Below are 19199 nucleotides of genomic sequence, written 5' to 3' on the forward strand. Positions count from 1 at the left end.
TCCAAGCAGAGTAAAATGCATTAGTATAAACCCACATGATAACTTGCACTGTTTATTGGTCAGCTGTGTCTCAGAGAAAGAGGGTATCTAAAAGTGAAAGAGGGCTTTATTGTACCCCAGAATAAGAAAACACACCTGTCTACAGGAGCTGTTTGAGTCAAACTTGTGGAGTAAAACTGGTGGCTGGGTTACACTGAGGTGGATTACACTCCCATGATTCCCATGGACTATGGCGCAGGAAGAAGATCACCCACTTTAGAGGATCTTGGCACTGTTGTTTTGGTTTAAATTTGTCCAAATGAGCGTCACCAGTCTGGTTTCAGAATGAGAATCAGAGAAACTTTATTAATCCCAGAGGGAAATTGAGTTGTCAAAGCAGCATACATACAATAGACAACAAAGCAATCGTAATAAATGAAGTGCAGTAATAGAGATATAAATAGATAAATACAGAGATATAAATACAACCATAAATATAAATATAAAATGACATAAGTATTAATACGAATGTTTCTGGTATATTACAAGTAGGTATTAAACGTGCACAGATGTGCGAGTATTCAATGTGAAGTACAAAAAGTAAGTACAGTACAGTGAGGTATGTTTAGTTCGGTTTGGTATGTGTGGGTCTGATAAAATAAAATGAATATTAACTTAGCAAAAGGTTTTACCCAACACCTTTTTTGACTTTATGTAGGGAAACTGGTGCATATCCACTAACCTCTTTTGTGGCTTTGCCCATCTTAGAAATGCCAATCTTCATCATTTATGGGGCACGGATGGCCCCATTTTCCCTTAGGTTAGAGAAAACTGATTAGGGTGCTCTCACAGCAAATATGATTTGAAGTTTGTGTGCAGCATAAAGTTGAATTGACGCAAATCTGCATTTATGTGGGTTAAAATGTTTCAGTTTTGGTGAAAATTTTGCTTCAGGCTGCATTGCTAAAAAAACCCGTAAGCTGAATTCCCCCATAGACTGTGACAACTGAATTCACGTGAGTAAAGCAAGGTGAAATTTTGCTTCACATTTAGTAATCACGTATTACTTTGTAACCTTTTTGATCTTTGTTGCGGCCCACCAATGTTCTGTCATCAGAAAACATCATGATGCAACTGGAGCTAGATGACTCAGTGCAGCCATACTGAACTATACACTGGGGAAGTGTCAATTTCAGCGGGGTTTGCTGCGATCGAGCTGTATCAGCTCAACAATCAGGTCGAGCAAAAATCAGCGAATAGCATCGTGACATCAGTGTGCGATGGCATACGTAAGTATGCCATCCACCCGCCCAGTTTACACTGTGGTAAACAAGTGATCAAGCGGGACGACATAGCTGCACGTAATGTTTTGCAGGACCAGCTACTCAGAAGTTACGATGAGAGGAGCGAATGCTCTGGGGTGGCGGTCATTTGGGTGGCATAGAGAAGACTTCTCAGGAATCAGAATCATGAGTGTTGATTTAAAGCTTGTGGAATGACAGCTTGGCTCTGTCTGCAAAGACATGACTATTAATGTGCTATTTTGTGAGCAGGCGAATTTAGCTATAGTGGATTCATTTTATCACAGCTTAGAATCAAAAAGCAAATACGCACATTTCCTTAAATGTCAAACAAATTGTGCTGATTTCTGGTTGTGTTGAGGCAGCTCAGTTCATTCCATCGCTCATGTGGGGTGAACTAGGAAAAAAATGTAAGCAATGGGAAAAAAATCCAGTTAGTTAAGTTAAACAAAAATATAAATACTTGATACTTGTTAGATAAATTAATGCCACTGTTAGAAAAGACTAACAGTAGCATTAAAAATGAACTACTTCTGTGTGTGGATATTTGTGCAGGTGTGTGCACAAATGCATCTATGAATCATTCGAACGATTAGAAAATGCAGTTTCCCCACGTTTCCAGTCTACGCCGTTATATGATGTCACACAACAGTTCCCAATGTGACCAGTTTGAGACTCTTCTCCCATCGTAACATTGTCAGTTTTGTATAACAAGGCTGAATGCATCATCGTTTTGTTGTTGTCTCACTAATGTGTACAAGTATAGGTCTGTGTATGTGCACGCATTTTGTTGTGCAGAAGCTACAGTGTTGTTTTTGTGTGTGTTGTCTGCCGTGATCTTGCCTCGCTACACTGACTCAGTTTGTATGTGTGTGTAGGCCAGCAGTCTGTTTGTTGTATTTCCATGTGTCACAGTGAGTCATCAGTGCGCTTGTCATTGCCATAGCGACAATGCGGTGACATATGCCTCCTTGTTCACTCTGTGACTGACAAGACTGTTGCAGTGGTAAAATGCAAAGGATGTTGGGACAAGTCACACCTCTTCCTCTTCCTTCCTCAAGTGACATTCAGTGCGTCACTCATTTTTTCCCCTTACTTGTTCTGTTTATGTACAACAAGCCCCCCCTGAAAAAAATGCAGCAAAAGAAAACACAGACTTGTTCCTGTGTAATATCCACGATCCTGCTCACTGAAAGAAAATGACCTGAGATGATAAAACAACAGGAGTTTAAATCAAGTCATTTGATCAGTTTCCATTAGACTGGCTTCCATGTTTCTAATAAAACAGTTGTTTGGGTGTTTTGTGTCTTTACATGCTCACAGGCAGGAGTCTCTGCAGTCGTACTTTTCCCTCATGTTGTCATGTCTGGAAGAAGAGTCGAAACTTTGAACAGCCTCCATACATCTCATCACTTGATTACACACTGATTTTCAAAAAGAAAAAAAAAAGACAAAAAAAAACTCTAGAAAAAAACCCTGCAGATCTATTAAGAAGACAGATCTGAACTCTGGGAAATACAATGACATGCATGTGTGGGGGGTATATCTGAGAAGTGAAGCATAGTGTAAGCATTCAGTTGGCAATTGGCAAACAGAGGGCGCTATTTATGCCAGTTTACCCTGTTTATGCTTGCTGCTTTCTCTGCAAGCCACTTTGAAACCTGCCTTTATCCCAGCTCCTTTTTTCATGCTGTGTCCACCTAATCAGTGTCATGTCTACTGTCACTGATGCCTGCTAGACCTCCCAAGGGTGGTCTAGCTGCTGTTCTCCTTGCCTCAGGCTTTTGATGTATGTGCGTGTTGGGGTGGGGTGGGGTGGGGGGTGCTCTCCACCACCTCAGGCTTTCCACATGTATATGGAAAATATATCTGCAGATGGAATAATTCTACTGGACTGAAGTGGTCCTGATAGAGTAAAAATAACTTTGGACTTTCTGGAACCAAATGTCATCACTTTTAATCATCTTTACTCCTTTCTTGACCTTTGACTACCAAATTCAAATTAATCATCCCTGAGTTCAGATTAATTTGGTGCCACATTTTGTCACATTCCCTCAAGGCATTACTGCGATATCATGTTCAAGAGAATGTGAAGGATGGATGAACAACCAGGAAACATAACGCCTCTAGCACAGCTCTCACTGCCATAAAAATGCTTGTCAGGGTCTAATTTAAGCTCTAGCTCTGTTGCAGATGTAAGCTGTTGAGCTCTTACATCTGAGAACATGCCTTCATCAGAATGAGTTGAGGTGGACATGTTTGTGCTTGGTGTTTCTAGCAACTTTTTAGATATGTGTCGAGTCTGTTTGTTCTACCAGTAAAGAAGAATCATTCGCCGGCTGAGTGTGGAAATGAAACTGGAAAAAAGCTGTTGGATTAGTGTGGTGAAGGTTTACTAAAGGTGTCAGGTAGCATGTTAGAGTGAGTTTATTCAGGACTGAACAAAAGGGCACAGATCAGACAGATACATAAATAAAAAGATAGTAACTGTTTCCTTGTCTGTTGTTCTGGGTATGTAGCTCACATACAGGCGTTCTTCAGCTGATAAATTCAGGATATATTGAGAATTGACTTTTGCACAAGATGAAGGATAAGATGAAATTTGAACAAAAACGGGTAAAGTTAAGATCAGCTGGTTCTTGTAGAGCAGGGAGGATAATGGCAGGGGAGAGCTACAACTTTTGAGAAATGTAAGTAAGATGTTACTTTAAACTGAAAATTGCACTCACAGAATCGACTGCTGACACTGACTCTTTCCAAGCAAAGACAGCATGCTAACACAAAGCTGCTGGTGGAAAAACTCCCCAAACCTTTCAAGCTGAGTGTATGCCGACCACAGCCAGCCAGATCCTGATCCTCCACAGGTGACAGACGCAGAATGAGAAGCCATGCTTGTGATGCTGAAGTCTTCCTTTCTACCTGTATCTCTTTCTGTGAGCAGAGCTGCAGTAAAGTTCTGTTTGGGCTGGGCTTTAACTGTGCTGTTGGCTTTGAGTTAGTACTTAAAGACTAAACAAAAGAGCTTCTATGTGTCCTCATTAGGATAGGGATTTGTGTTGGTTCGTGGGACTCTAGGCTAAGGTTTCTATTGTTAATTGGTAATTATTTGACAGAGCATGTCAGGCTTTGTTAGAGTAAAGCAATGGAATGAGGAGGAGTATAACGAATCATCTTCTCAAGGGTGTAAAAAAAGGCCTTTACACACCAGACTCGTAAAATCCGTGCAAATATTTCACCAGTTAAAAATATTTTTCTGACGTTGTTCACACTAACTGTGTAATTCTGTGGAATGAATTTACAGCATTTAGTTTTTCAGACCAAGCTCAATTTTGGGGATTTTTTTTCAACAAACAGATCTGACCAATCAGACTACTTTATTTGACAACAAACAACAACTACAACTTGAAGCTCAAAATGTGCTCGTGCTGAATATAAAATGACACGGAAATAGTAAAATTATACTATTTTACGTCAGATGCACAGCTACAAGCTGCTCCGGGTCATTCGGAAATCTCGGAAATGACTCCTCAGATGTGGTCCAATCGTTGCCAACAAGAGCTCAAACTTCCCCACTGACATCCTGAAATATGTACCAAAGCAGCCGTGATTCCACTCCTGAATCAAACCATCAAATCCTCCCTGCTGCTGCTGCCTGCTCTAGAGAATTGGATGAACCCAGAATTTCTTCCTTTTCTTGTTTAGAATCAGGACCGACTTCGGTTTTTTAACGGTACATTTTTTAAGGACATTTTCCACAAAAACACAACACGTTTGGTTAATTTATATGTTACATGGATCTGGAAAGTTCTTATTTCATGTCACTTTTTCACAACAAGCCCAATGTGTAATGGCCTTAAGTGAAATAATGCATTACTTTCAAAGAGTAATGACTAATGTGTAATACATTACCTTATGTTTTACTACACTGGTAATGATTTGTCCGTGTAGTAAGTCTGTGAAGACTATTCAGTTTAAATTTTATTCAGTTTTATTTATATAGCACCAGTTCACAGCAACAGTCACCTTTAGGTGAGGCCCTATATTAACAGAAACAGTCAGATGATGCCATGTTGAGCAAGCTCTTTACAACAGTAGGAAGGAAAAACTCCCTTTTAACAGGAAGAATCTGGCAGAACCAGTTGAGAACGGTTGGGTGAGTGAGAAAAGGACATACGACTCAACTCTGAAACATGTGTTTTTAAACAAGCATACATGGCCTTTCAGAAGGTTTTCTGCACCTTTTTTTTATCTCATCAAACAAAAAGTATCTTTTTCAGCAAATCCTCAGACTCCTCAGTGATCGTTTATACTGACCCACAGCAACATGGCAAATCTTCACCTGTACCATGTCATTTTATTCAAAATGTGCAAATCAGTGCTTTTCTGTATGACTAATAAAGACATCAGTCATCACAGCATTTATCAGCAAATAGTTTTCACTGAATATTGATAGCATAAAGTGTTTGATCTAACCACCAGTTCATCAACATAAAGCTTTATATTTATACTTTTTATTTATCTGAATGTGTGGTAAAGGAGCCTATCAAAACCTGGCTTATCCAGGTTTATAATACAGCCATATGCTAGGGAATAAAATGAAATAACTAATAAATAAAGGAAATATTCCTCTCTTTTATTCCCTGTGGGTTGGAAGGTATAAAGGGTATCTCACATATTCATTAGCTGCTATATTCACATGAATACGTGTCGTGGAATGTGTTATCTATAATTTACATTTTCTTTTTATATGCTTGCATGCGAATGTCTTTTGAGAACCACAAATGGGTGCATCCTCATCAACACAAAGTCGTGCATCTGCAGGTTTCTAATGGGAGAACAAGCTGTGTGAAAAGACAAAATGTCACTGGGCGGTCCCCGCTCCCAAACTCCAAACTCAGGGCATACTTAGCATTTAAAGCCAACCGCGTCCTTCTCTCCCACAACACAATGAAAGAGGAGCGCTAACATTTAGTGGGGGGAAGAGAGGGAAAGGATGCACAGACGGGCGTTAGCCAGGCAGGCGGCAGATTCCTCCGGCCCTGTAGTGGAGCCGTGGGGAAGTTTTTAATTCCGCCACCCTTATGGTTCATTTGTCCTCCAGATCCCTTTTGTGAAGTTCGGGCGATGACCACTCATGTGTGCACTGCTGTTGAATTATTAACAAGGGAGATAAGGGAAGAAGAAGATGGGAAGATAGAGAAGAGAGGAGGTGAGATGAAGAGGAAGTGCAGGAGAGGGAGGGAGGCGAGGGGAAGTGAGAGGCACGCTCAGAGTGCTGCGGTGAGGAGGAGAGGTGTGGAGATGTAGCAGGGAGGTGAGAGGTGAGGTGAGGAAGACAGGGGTCAGAAAAGTGAAGTGAAAAGAGTGAGGAGAGGTGGGAGAAAGATGGTGGAAGGGTGAGAAGAGGCAGAGGATGAGCGCTGGACAGCAAAAGGGTTTTAGTGCAAACCTTTAAAGCTTCAGCTGTGGTGATCGAATACTAGCACTGCTAATTTAGACTAGATATGAGAAGCAGCTTTAAAATACTTTGACATTGTCTCGCTTTATTATTATATAACAGCGCGACTGAACTGGCTACCACATATTAATGCTTCTGCCTAATATAAAGACAGGTGACAAATTAAAGGAAAAAGGAAATGCACCATATTGTGCCATCATCTATTGTCAGGACAGCTTTGGTGAAGCTTGGCATTGATTCTTTAAGTCTCTGGAGCTGGAGTGATGAACATCAGTCTGCCAAAAGAAATCAACCTAGAGTCTTCAGATTGTCAGATCTCAGTGTAAATGAATACCTGCAGCTATTCATTTACACTGAGATCTGCCTGTGAAGGCTGCAGCATATGATTCACATCATTTTCATACCCATCAAACCATTCAGCCCTAAGGATGGGCGCGTTGACATCCTAGAGGAGACTACTTCCATCAAGATAGAAATGTTTTATCAAAGGATAAAGTGACCCCTTTTTCTTCTGACAAACCCTCTCTGAAGGGTGAAATGCAACACCACAATTACAATTTTTATGTCTTATACACACATTATATGATTACAAAGGAATTATATGGGCCAATATTTAGTAATAGCCAGTGTATTACCAGTGTATTTATATGTAGCTACGATTCCATTATGATATGTTATGCACATTTTATCAACGAATAACTGGGGTTAAAATAAACTGACCTGTTATCAACCCATAAAAATTCAGATTAATGTGGTTTTCAGTCCATTACAAGAAGAAATAATAGCAGTTATACTGTTTTATAAAAGCAGTTTGCCCAAATGATTGATAATACAAAAACGTAATCCACAATCAAAAGAACATGACCTTTGATTTCATCGTTATCTGATGTGATTTCTATTATTTAAAAAACGTAGGTATATTCCTTGGTGTCTATGCTATTCTAGGCTCAATTCTTTATCATTTGTATTATTTATTATTTTTTAAAATATGAATAGATGCCATTCTTGTTGAACTCATATCAACAGAGACAGAGATTTCCTGAAATTTAGGCCAGAGTAGGAGGAGAATATTCAAATCATTGTTGAGATGAATATTGAAACAACTGCATGATATGTTTAATATGTTTCTGGTAGTGTGTTTACAAGTTTCCATATTCCATGTCTATCTGTTTTATGCTGCAGTATAGTGTATCAATGTGTTTGAAAGGTGATACTCTTCTCTTTCGTGACCCACTGTCTTTTCTTTTCTGCTCTCACACTGACTCCCATCCCTGTTGTTACTGTGGAGACTGGCAGGACCTGCTGCCACAGGACGCACTCACCAGACTATTGTACTGGATGTCTGTGTGCTATAAGGAGCACATAATTGGGCTGTAGAGACACAACACACACGTAACATTAGGTACTCAGGTCACTGTCATCATACAGTCATTAGACAGGGACCTGAGCATGTAAAGTGCACACACACACACACACACACACACACACACACACACACACACACACACACACGCAAAAGAGCATTATACTGAACCTGCAGATAACAGCATGCACACATGTACATGCAAATGCTTTCTTTTACAAATGAATGAATAAAATATGTTAATGCCCTAAACACACACGCACACACGCACACACACGCACACACACGCACACACACGCACACACACGCACACACAAGAAAGAGTTAGAATCAATGAATGCGCTGATTAGTTTGGAAATTTGTGTGTGCATGTGTGCGTGTTGTGTATTTGCGCGTGTTGTGGGGGATGTGTGTGTGTATGGGTTGGGGGAGGGGGGGGGGGTATCCTCCAAAGGGAGAAGCCAACTCTCTCACACACACATACACAGAGTATCTGGGGGGTGGGGGTACAGTAAGCCCTAGTGGATTTGTAGAAAGGCCCGGATTGTTCATTAATAAAGAAAGGATGAAAAGGGGGAGTGGATGAAGTGATGTGTGTGTGTGTGTGTGTGTGTGTGTGTGTGTGTGTGTGTGTGTGTGTGTGTGTGTGTGTGTGTGTGGGTTAGAGGGAGGGGGACAAGGAGAATGGGGAGAGAAGGGAAGAGAGAGAGAGAGAGAGCGAGAGAGAGAGGAGGAGGAGCAGGAGGAGGAGGGGTACACAGTATTAGACGGTAATTAAATAATCATCTGTGTTGCTCTCGTTTACTCCCTCCCCTCTTCCTCCTCCGCCTTCTCCTGCAGCACTAGCGGCCACAACACCTGTCACAACTCATCACCCTCACACACACACACACACACACACACACACACACACACACACGCACAGAAAGAAGAGGCTACAGAATAAATCACATCAAAGGCATAGACGCAGTATGGACACACGCAGAGTCTTATGAAATTTATGCACTCATACATAACATAGACACACTCATACTTGCTTGTGCACACATATATGTTGATAAAACACACAGGAGAGCAGTATGAGAGCACGGTGTCTGAGGTGGGTGTGTTTTAGAAAGCAGGGGCGGTTTTCAAAATATTCTCCACAACTCAGTTGTCTTCTTAGGCCGCCCCTTCATCCTTAGGAGCCACCTTCTCCTTTCTATTCATGCACTGGGTCTTTCTTTCAACGTAAGTTAACTGCTGTCTAGTCTTGGTAAATATGACGGCCTTAAAGTACCAACATCAATTCAAAAAATAAAAATAAAAATAAAAAGTGCACTGATACAAGGCTGATTAAGTGACAGTTAACAAAAATAATTGTTTAATTACAACAATGACCTATAAATTTAAGATTTTTGGTTAGTTTCTAACTGTTATAACTGACAGATATCATAAAGTCCAAACAGGACTAAATATGGCCAGTTTGGTTTTATCTTTACATAAAGCATTTTTTGACTCATCAGACCACTTCCTTACAAATAAGCTATTCATTTAATGTATATAACTCTCACAAGTGACATAAGAAAAGTGGTAACTAGAAATTGTTATGACTGAGTTTTTGAAAAAAAAAATTTCCCTAGTAACTGAATCATATTTTCTTAATTTTATTCAAATCAACATTTTATTCATAAGCTTACAGTAGAGTGCTGGAAAAGGAGGAATATTGGTAGGGATCCCGTCAAACATTCAGAGACGGTTAGAATTTAAAATTCACAATGTGTGAACTCACCAGATGCACCTATTTTAACTTTCTGAACAAAAACTGTCAGGATTGAGAAAAACACCCAAACTCACTGAGCAAGTCTCTGGATTTTCACGAGCTTTGTTCTGACACGCACAAAACAATAACGTTACCTTGCAGTTAAGTAACTAATCACTTTCAAATAAAGCATTTTCCATAAATCTTTCTAAAAGTGCAAACGTGGAATACGACATGTTTTTGTAACATCCGCCAACAATTCTCCACCCTAATCATACTGACAGTTAAGATTAGGTTATATAGTAACTATGTTTTTCTCTTTAATTAACTCCTACAGAGAATATAAACCATAAGAAACAGCACAAATCACATTTATGCACCCACGTATATGAACTGAGGGATCACCTGTATAACCATACCCACTAAAACAGACACACGGTATCAGCTCACATTCACCAACATATAGTCTCCAGATCAGGCCCAACCTGATGGAGAAGTACATTATGTATAATTACAGTCAGCCATATGGTCATGGGGACTGTTGGGCAGGCCAGCAGGGTTGAGCTCTGAGGAGAAGACACATGCATCCACAACCATGCTGCAGAATACACATTCAGTAGTGTTACTGTGGATTAATTCTCATTCATTGATTCATATTCCTGAGCGCCGCCACAGGGTCTCCCAGTGAAATCCAGTGTACAGGTCAGTATGGCTAGATAATGTGACTTTTGTTAATGAAGATCAGAGATTTGTGCCTCTGTACGGCAGGAAGTAAACAGGATTGTGATTAACATCTGATGGGAATTGCTCATTGATTTTGTCTCCTGTTTTTGTGGCGATTATAATGTTGCTGGAAACGATCAATCCGTCCTGACATAAAGAGTCAGATGAATTTGTGGAGCCAGTGTCCTATATGTAAACCCAAAAAGTGAAATAAAAAGAGTACAGGATTTAAAGGAGATGGATGATTCTTGTTAGTGTGCTGATCATTTACAGACAGGCAATAAACACAAAATAGACAGAAGAGTGGCACTAATGTTATTAGTTCTGCAGATAGCAGTCGTATCACTCTGATGATGGTCCTAGATGAAAAGTCAATAACTCATCAGTGTGATGCCAAAGACCATGAACGTAAGTACAGTTGTTTTTGTTAACATTTCATCAAAAATCAAGGCATATGCAAACACTGTACAGAACATCCAGATTCTATACATTTTGGATTAATGGAAAGTTGGTGTCGATACAAAATTGTATTCTTACATCTATACAAAACACACCAAAGTGCAACTTTTAACTGTTGGTGGCACCTTACAGTTTACATGAACTCATCACTGGCATGGATGTCATCGTACTCTTGAGGCTTTAATGATTTCTTTGAAATATTCTTTTTCAGTGATGATTGAATGATTGTCGACCACAAAGAGTTAAAATTCTGAAAAAAAAAGGAAAAAAATTTTAAAAAAGCTCATTATCCACACAGAGATAAAGTATAAGTATAGGTTTAAATATACACATACACACCAGTTAATATTTAATTAAAATTTCCTTTGGTAGAGTTCATTTCAATTGGTACAGACCCAGTTTTTAAGCACTGTTCGCACATTTTCTATAGGGTTGAGGTCAGGGCCTTCTTAACACCATTCCAGAAGGTTAATGTTAGCATGCTTTATCCAAAACCAGCTTTGATGTGTTTGGGATCATTGTCCTGCTGGAACACCCATCTGTCCAAGTTTAAGTTTGTTTTGAGGTGAAGTTGAAGAATTTGGAGGCAGTCCTCCTTCTTCATTATTCCAGCCACTTTGTGAAACAAGTACAACTGGGAGTAAAATAGTCCCAGAGCATGATGCTACCACCACCATGCTTGACAGTTGGTACAGTTTTCTTAGTTTTGAAATCCTCACCTTTACTCTTCCAAACAAACGGCTTTGTTTTATCTGACAATAAAACTTGTGGACAGCTGCAAATTTCAGTCAAGCTTGAAGGTGTTGATTTTGGAGCAGAGCTTCCATGCTTGCTTGGTACCCTCTCAGTCCATAGCATTGTAAAACTGGCTTCACTGTGGATAATGGTGTTGGTGTTCCAGCAGTGTCCAGTTTGTGGCAGACATGAGCCTTGATGGTTCCTGGGCTGCTACTGAACATCATAACCAATATTCACTCATCTCGGATCTTCTTCCAGTCTTTGGAAACGTGGTGACACATCTGAATAACTTTTACTTACGTACAATTATTTAAGCTCATGGTCCTGGAATCTGCAGTTGTTTAGAAATGGCAGATTAACCTTCTGGAATGGAGTTCCCAAAACTCTGACCTCAACCGAATTGGCATTTTTTGGACTTTGCTGAAAAGCTGGGTCTCTAACAACAAACAATAGTTCAAAGAAATCATGCAGATTCATGCCAACATTAAGTGTATGCAAACCTTTGCCACAATTGTACATAATCACATACTGTCTATACCATGAAAAATATGAGTTTGTGCACACAACCTATTGGTGATTGTAGTATCCAGATATTTCACTGTTGAACAAAGAGATGACAAGGAGAAGTACTGTAGTAAGTAAGTAAGTAAGTAAAATTTATTTATATAGCACTTTTTTAAGACAAAACGCTGTTACAAAGTGCTTCACAAGAAAACATGTCAAACAAACAATATAGCAACATAAAGAAAGTATAAAAGCATATCAAACAAGCAATAGTACAATATAAATATAAAATAAAACAACATGTTACGCATTAACATTTCCCAAATGCCTGTCTAAACAGATGAGTTTTAAGCTGTTTTTTGAAAGAAGCCACCGTGTCGATGGTGCGTAGTGGGGGGGGTAAACCGTTCCACAGTATAGGAGCCAGGGTTTGAAATGCGTGATCCCCCTTTGTTTTCAGACGAGTCCGTGGGATAGATAGACGACCGCTATCAGTGGATCTAAGAGTTCGCTTTGGAGAATAGGGCTGGAGAAGCTCCGAGATATAGATGGGGGCCCCACCTTGTAGAGACATAAACGTAAAGGTGAGGATTTTAAACTTATATCTATACTCAACCGGAAGCCAATGCAGGGATTTTAGTATAGGAGTGATATGGGAAAATTTATTGCTATGGGTCAAAAGCCTTGCTGCAGCATTCTGAACCGCTTGGAGCCGATTTAGTGAGGCCTTAGAAACGCAGGAAAAGAGTGCATTACAATAATCCAGCCGGGAGGAGATAAAGGCGTGGACAAGCATCTCCAGTTCGGTTGTGGAGACAATAGTCCTGAGTTTGGCAATATTTCTTAAGTGAAAAAAGCAAGAGCGGGTCACGGATTTAACATGGACATCAAAGGACAAAGATTGGTCGAAAATTATCCCAAGATTCCGGGCAGTGGCTTTTATCGACGATGAAAAAGCACCCAGATGTTGACTAATCTGTGGCTTGATATTCTCCGGGGCTAGGATTAAGCACTCGGTCTTGTCTGCGTTCAACTGCAGAAAATTGTTTGTCATCCAAAGATTGATTTCCTTAAGACAGTCCATAAGAGTGGATAGCTTGTCTAATTCCCAAGATTTAAAAGAAATGTATAATTGGATGTCGTCCGCATATAAATGATAGGAAATATTTTTGAAACCGCTAATGATCCGGCCTAAGGGAAGAATATATAGTGAAAATAATAGGGGGCTTAGAACCGAACCTTGTGGAACTCCACATAGAAGCTTAGCCACGTCTGATTGGAAGTTTCCCACTGAAACTAAAAGCGTCCTATCTTCCAGAAATGAGGTGAACCACTTTAGAACAGATCCTGATATCCCTACCGTGCAGTTTAAGCGATCGATTAAGATCTGATGGTCAACGGTATCAAAAGCTGAGCTAAGGTCCAGAAGAACCAGGACTGAGCAATCACCCCTGTCTGCAGCCATCAAGAGGTCATTTGTGACTTTCAGCAGAGCTGTTTCTGTAGAGTGTAATTTTCTGAAACCCGATTGAAATTTATCAAGAATGTTATGCTTCTCCAGCGCTTTCTTTACTTGTAGCCAAACAACTTTTTCTAGGATTTTTGAGATAAAAGGAAGTTTTGAGATGGGCCTGTAGCTTGACTGAAGTGTTGGATCCAGGTTAGGCTTTTTCAGCAGAGGTTGAATAACCCCCTGTTTAAAGCACCTGGGGACAGAGCCAGATAGCAGTACTGTGTTAGTACACCCAGGAGCTTGTCGAAATTTAATAAGGAAATAACAATAACTTGAAGTTGTTATTTTCTGTATGACTTTATCAGTCTCTCACATCACTGTGAGGGAATTTTGGCTCCAGAGTAACAAAGTTTAAAGTCCAATTACCTGCTTTTATGGATAATTATACTTACTGGTGATCATCAGTTAATTTAGTGCATTTGATTTAGCAGCACCTGGCTGCTACTTACCCTCTGAATTCTGATGGAACAAGTAAAAGAGTACTAAATAGTGACATGTAACATGGGTACCATGTCCTGTGTTGTTATTCTTCCAAGGTTTTATTTACTTACAAGATAGATAGAAGTTTATGAGTAGGAAATAAATGCACACACATTTAATGGCTACGGTATCTACAGATACTGAAAGGGCAGGATGTGATTATTGGAAAGAATGAGTTTTTCCATCTATGTAACATAATGAAAAGGAAATATTCATATTAGGGGAAAACAAACCATTGAAAAGCTGCTCATTAAACCTCATAAATAAATGCAAATCATCTTAATTAGTTCGAGGACCTTGGGTGCTTCTGAGCTTCTTCTGCGCCTCTCTCTTTTCTCTCACTTGTTTTTTTCCCCCTGTTGTTTGTTTTCTTGCCGTTGTTGTTTTTGAAGTCCATTCCCCCCCCTCCGTCTCCTCCTCTTCTCCATCGCTGCCATTCGTCTCCCTCCGTTCTCCTCCCCCTCTGGTTTCATCGCTGTACCGGAGTCTCATGGCTCTTTCATTGATGAGCACCCGACCTGGACTTACCCTCTCTAGATGGCCAATCCATCAGAGGGTGAGAGGGAGGTTTGGACAGAGTAACTGGGTGCGGGTAGGAGATTCAGGATACTGGTGCCACTTTTGGCATCCACTTTTTGGCGCAGATATGCTTGAGCATAAATAAAAATCACTCACAGCTGGCTTTGGGAAAGTGATTAAATTCATGGGATGCATCTAAAACTTCTAAAAAAAACATCAGGAGAAAATAATTTCACAGCATTTTTTTTGATATAAAAATCTAAGAAATGTTAGTGATTAATGACGATAAAATGTCCGTTAATCACAGGGAAATGCACAGAAACACTATTGATCTGTCAGTCAAACTATCTATGCCTTTCTACAGGTGTAGCAGTGTAGCAGTGAAGAAAGGGCCGTGGGAATTTGTTTGTCACAATTTCTTACTCTCTCACAAGCTGTTATGAGAGAAAGATGTAGACTGGATGTCCATATTGTCACTTGGTGTACCTGTTATTAGTTCAGGGACTCATAATTGGTCTCTAGTCTGTCTGTGATATCTTTATGGACCTCTAATGGGGTCTTTTGCTTAGATGGGACGATGAGAGGAAGAGATAATTGGTCCTGAGGTGCCTACACAGGCTCATAGGTGCTGCCATGTACAATTCACAAATTACCCAAGAAGCTCACACCTATTCACTTTAACAAGGTGCTGTAAATCATGGTACTGCATACTCATCTGGGAAAACACCGGTCTTAAAAAAATGCAAAATAGAGAGGGTCTGCTGTTTTTATTCATTGTTAAAGGGCAATGTGTTGTGGTAACAAATAATGACGCTATGTGCCGTTTATTTCGTGAGAACTAGAAACAGATTCTAGATTCTATACACCTGCGAATGATCAACAATGTAAGCAGAACACTGGACGTGAAAATAAGCAGTGCCCTGGGAACAACATTCAAAGATTTATACCACATGACTTAAGCCTTCATTGCCAATGCAAAAAGTAAAAATTGGGGCTTTAGCACCCCAATTCAAATATACCTTGAGCATACAATTTGCAATGTGCAAAAGCAAGAGCAGGTCACCATCCATGTCATTGTTTATTTATTTTCTTTGAGTTTTTGGCCAGTCTGTTAGTGCTTCAAACTCCTAAAACAGGTTCTATGGGCAAAAAAGCTGATCTGCAACTGTCTTTTTTTGCTGTCTTTTTAAATCCTTGCAAGTTTTTTAGAAGCCTGTACTTTTTTTCTTCTTCTTACAAGCACTGCACATTACAAAATACTAATGCAAAGTGGCTATTCAGCATAGCCACACTGGCACTTTTTAGTCTTAATGATTCATTTTTGGGTTTAATAACTGGTTAGTGACCAAGACCAGGCGCTTTAACTGTATGCCATATGCTAATCCTAGCTACGCCTTAAGCACAAGCTTGTCTGAACGTCTCAATTTACCATTATATACCAAACACCCTCTATGATTTTGGTGATGCAAAAATCACCATCCAAGCTACCAAACTACTAAACTGCAGTTTCCCTGCAATCCATTCATGTTCTTAAATGGTTATTGACATCGACATGTTTAAAGAAACTAAGAGAATGTGACTGTTTCCGTTTTTTGTTTTCTTTTACTCCCCTCGACTTTAACATGGCGGTTTCAAATCAGCATCTTTTATTAGCCGAAGTTGTTCAATAACCTTAACTATGTTTTTCTAATCCGGAAAATTTTCAGTAGCGTTAAACTTGATTAAACCTTAAAACAGAGTGCTGCAGTGTGTGAGGCGGTCATCAGAAAACAATCCGTTTGGTTATAAACTTGGAAACAGTGAAGTAATAAGTAATAGTAGTAAAAACTGGTAATTGAAAGCATAATTTTTGCTGAATAATTTCAATAATTAAGTCCTTGTTAGCCACGAGGGTTGAAACCACAACAGCAGGAGTTTTGCAGGGATCCCAGCAGCTGGACCGGCAGGCAACACAGAGACGAGTGCTATGGGATCTTTGGAAGTCAATGTATTATGCAACAAAATAGTCGGGTGTGACCCTGGTTTCACTTACCCTGACCTACATACTGTGTACCGACCACTGACACACATCCGCACACTGACGCAAATGAGACCGAACCACGCACCAGAAAGTAGACACAGGTGTTAGAAACACATGCCCCTTGCCACACATAATGGGCTGCAGTCTGTCAACGTTACAGTAAATATGCCATCAGTGATACGGAAGGTAATAGTCTGTAATGACTGATCAAAGCACAGTAGTTCATAATTTCCAATAAGTTTAACTAAATAGTAAATCGATGCTGTTGTTGGTCACGGATCAGCTGCATCAGCTGCATCTTCAAGCAGTTATGATTATTTCAATGTTACAAAACACCCAGCGGAGGTCTAATTAGATTAAATGACCAATAAGTTGCACTTATTAAGCGCGCTCATCAGCCACACTCCTCATAGACAGACCTCTTTCCCTACATTGGCACTGAGTGCTTGTGATTTCTCATGTTGTTATTCCCTCCACGATAAATTATTCAATATTTGTTTGAATAAATGAACATGAAAAATAATCTCCAATGGCTGCAGAAGGCAATAGCTAATTGGAATTAAAGAAAAAAGTTTGAGCCTTCTTTTTTGTTGTTGTTGTGCTTCTTTCTTTTGCACTCTTGCCTTTTATACTTTCTTGCATTGTACCAACGGACTTTTTTCTTCTTTCATGTAAGTTCATTACGTTTAATTTATTAATGTCCAATATTTAATGTGCCAAAAATGTCAGATTCAAACAGACGAAAATGGGGCATTTTCTCCTGGTACGAGGGATGCACAAGCTGTTTGCTGCTTCTTGTTGTGACTCTGGGGGCCGAACGAGGGATGGGAGGGGAAGAAACAGAGAGGGAGAGAGACAGAGGGGAGGGGAAGAGAGCGAGAAAGAGTGAACTCTTCAGTCAGACCTGAAGTTTATCTTTAACCAAGCTTCGAGCTCCCAAACCACAATGCTGCTTGGTGCCAAAAGGCACAACTTTACAGAAACTAACCTCAAAACGGGGCTGGAGTCGTCGGGAGGAAGACAAGTTTACAAAAACAAACAAACAAACCTTGCAACCTTACTGTAACTCTGAAGAAGAGCAACTTTCTATGGATTAAATTTAGTGCAGCTCTGAAGAACAAATCCTTAACTTCCAACTTTTGTACAGCCGTGAAATTTATATTTGATAGATACAGCGATTTCTTATGCAGCTTCAGTGTGAATATGAAATGTTATCTTCTGTGGTAGGAAAGCTTTCAGCACGCACTTACACAAACGCACAGAGCAGCCGTGCATCCATTGATCAGTGGACAGTTTGTCCTTGATGTCTGCCCCACTGTCATTGTGATCAATGTTTTATTGACGAACTGGGGAAGAGTCAGCTGACTGACACACAGACACGCACGCACACACCTGTGATGAAGATGTGTGAGAGCGTGAGTGACGCTGCCGCCTTTTCCGTCATCATTCTAATGACAGGGATGAAGCAGGCAGACAGAAAAACAGACACGCTTTCAGCACATCTGTTTGTTTAATACTTTTATATATTCTTTATCGGGTAATCTTTAAAAATCTTTACAGGGGAAGTCTTTAAAAAACATACTAGATTTTTGTCAGAAAAATGATTTTGCAGCATTAAACCGAAGCATTTTTGGATGATTAATATGCGTGTGTGGTCTTGGAAGACGTGATTGATAATCATTTGTGACTTTTAATGTGGACATTGAACAAACTCCCACGCGTGCGCGCGCACACACACACACACACACACACACAAACGTAGACGCAAATTTAGAGTTGCTATAGCAACAGAAGGCTAGCACACAATGTTCAAGAGACAGTTTCTCGAACCATTTGCCAATTTGGTTAATTATGTCTTTGTGCCCGTGAATAGGCCTTGACTCCCCCCCTCTCTCGCTCTTCCCCACTGCCCCCTGTGCCTGTCCTGGTTCAAGCCTGAGCACAGCCAGCTGACACACACACACACACACACACACACACACACACACACACACACACACACCTATTGTTTTTTTTGCGGGCTGGGTCCAGGAAACTGGGAGCAGGCGGATGGAGGTAGGACCACAGAACAGCAGCTCTAATGAGCCACTGGCTGTCAGGAACGGTTAGGCTGCTGCGCAGGGCCAGTGGAGTGGTGAGGCCTCCACACGCATACGCACATACATAAATACAAAAAGCTAGTTGGTCCAGAGACTTCTTTGGTGACTTCTCAGTTTGTTTCCTTTCCTCGTGGTTTTAAAGATTTCCTCAGCTGTGTCACTTTTTGATACATAATAGTGGTGTATCAGTCTTTTCCCTGATATTCTCTTCATCTCGCTTTCATTTACAAAACAAAACCTACAAAAAATACAGATTATCTGCTACTCATGTTACACACAAGCCACACAACCTGCATTGCACA

The 19199-nt window shown here is 40.2% G+C and overlaps 1 protein-coding gene and 1 long non-coding RNA gene across 2 annotated transcripts in view; both read right to left on the minus strand.

The window, feature by feature from the left end:
- Positions 1-317: 317 nt before the first annotated feature.
- LOC145432409 (uncharacterized) lies at positions 318-5727 on the minus strand. The gene is made up of 2 exons (XR_013912696.1): positions 1594-5727; positions 318-1492 (listed from the first exon to the last, which is right to left on the minus strand). It is a non-coding gene; the product is annotated as an uncharacterized LOC145432409 (long non-coding RNA).
- A 5289-nt stretch (positions 5728-11016) lies between these two features.
- Positions 11017-19199, minus strand: part of slc33a2 (solute carrier family 33 member 2) — a 50702-nt gene continuing 42519 nt past the window's right edge. The window contains exon 6 of the mRNA XM_026186813.2: positions 11017-11274. Within this exon, the coding sequence (XP_026042598.1) occupies positions 11158-11274 (117 nt within the window). The 3' untranslated portion in view covers positions 11017-11157. The remainder of the gene's footprint in view (positions 11275-19199) is intronic.

Source organism: Astatotilapia calliptera, chromosome 12 (assembly GCF_964374335.1).
Source record: "Astatotilapia calliptera chromosome 12, fAstCal68.1, whole genome shotgun sequence".
Classification (NCBI taxonomy): Eukaryota; Metazoa; Chordata; class Actinopteri; order Cichliformes; family Cichlidae; genus Astatotilapia; species Astatotilapia calliptera.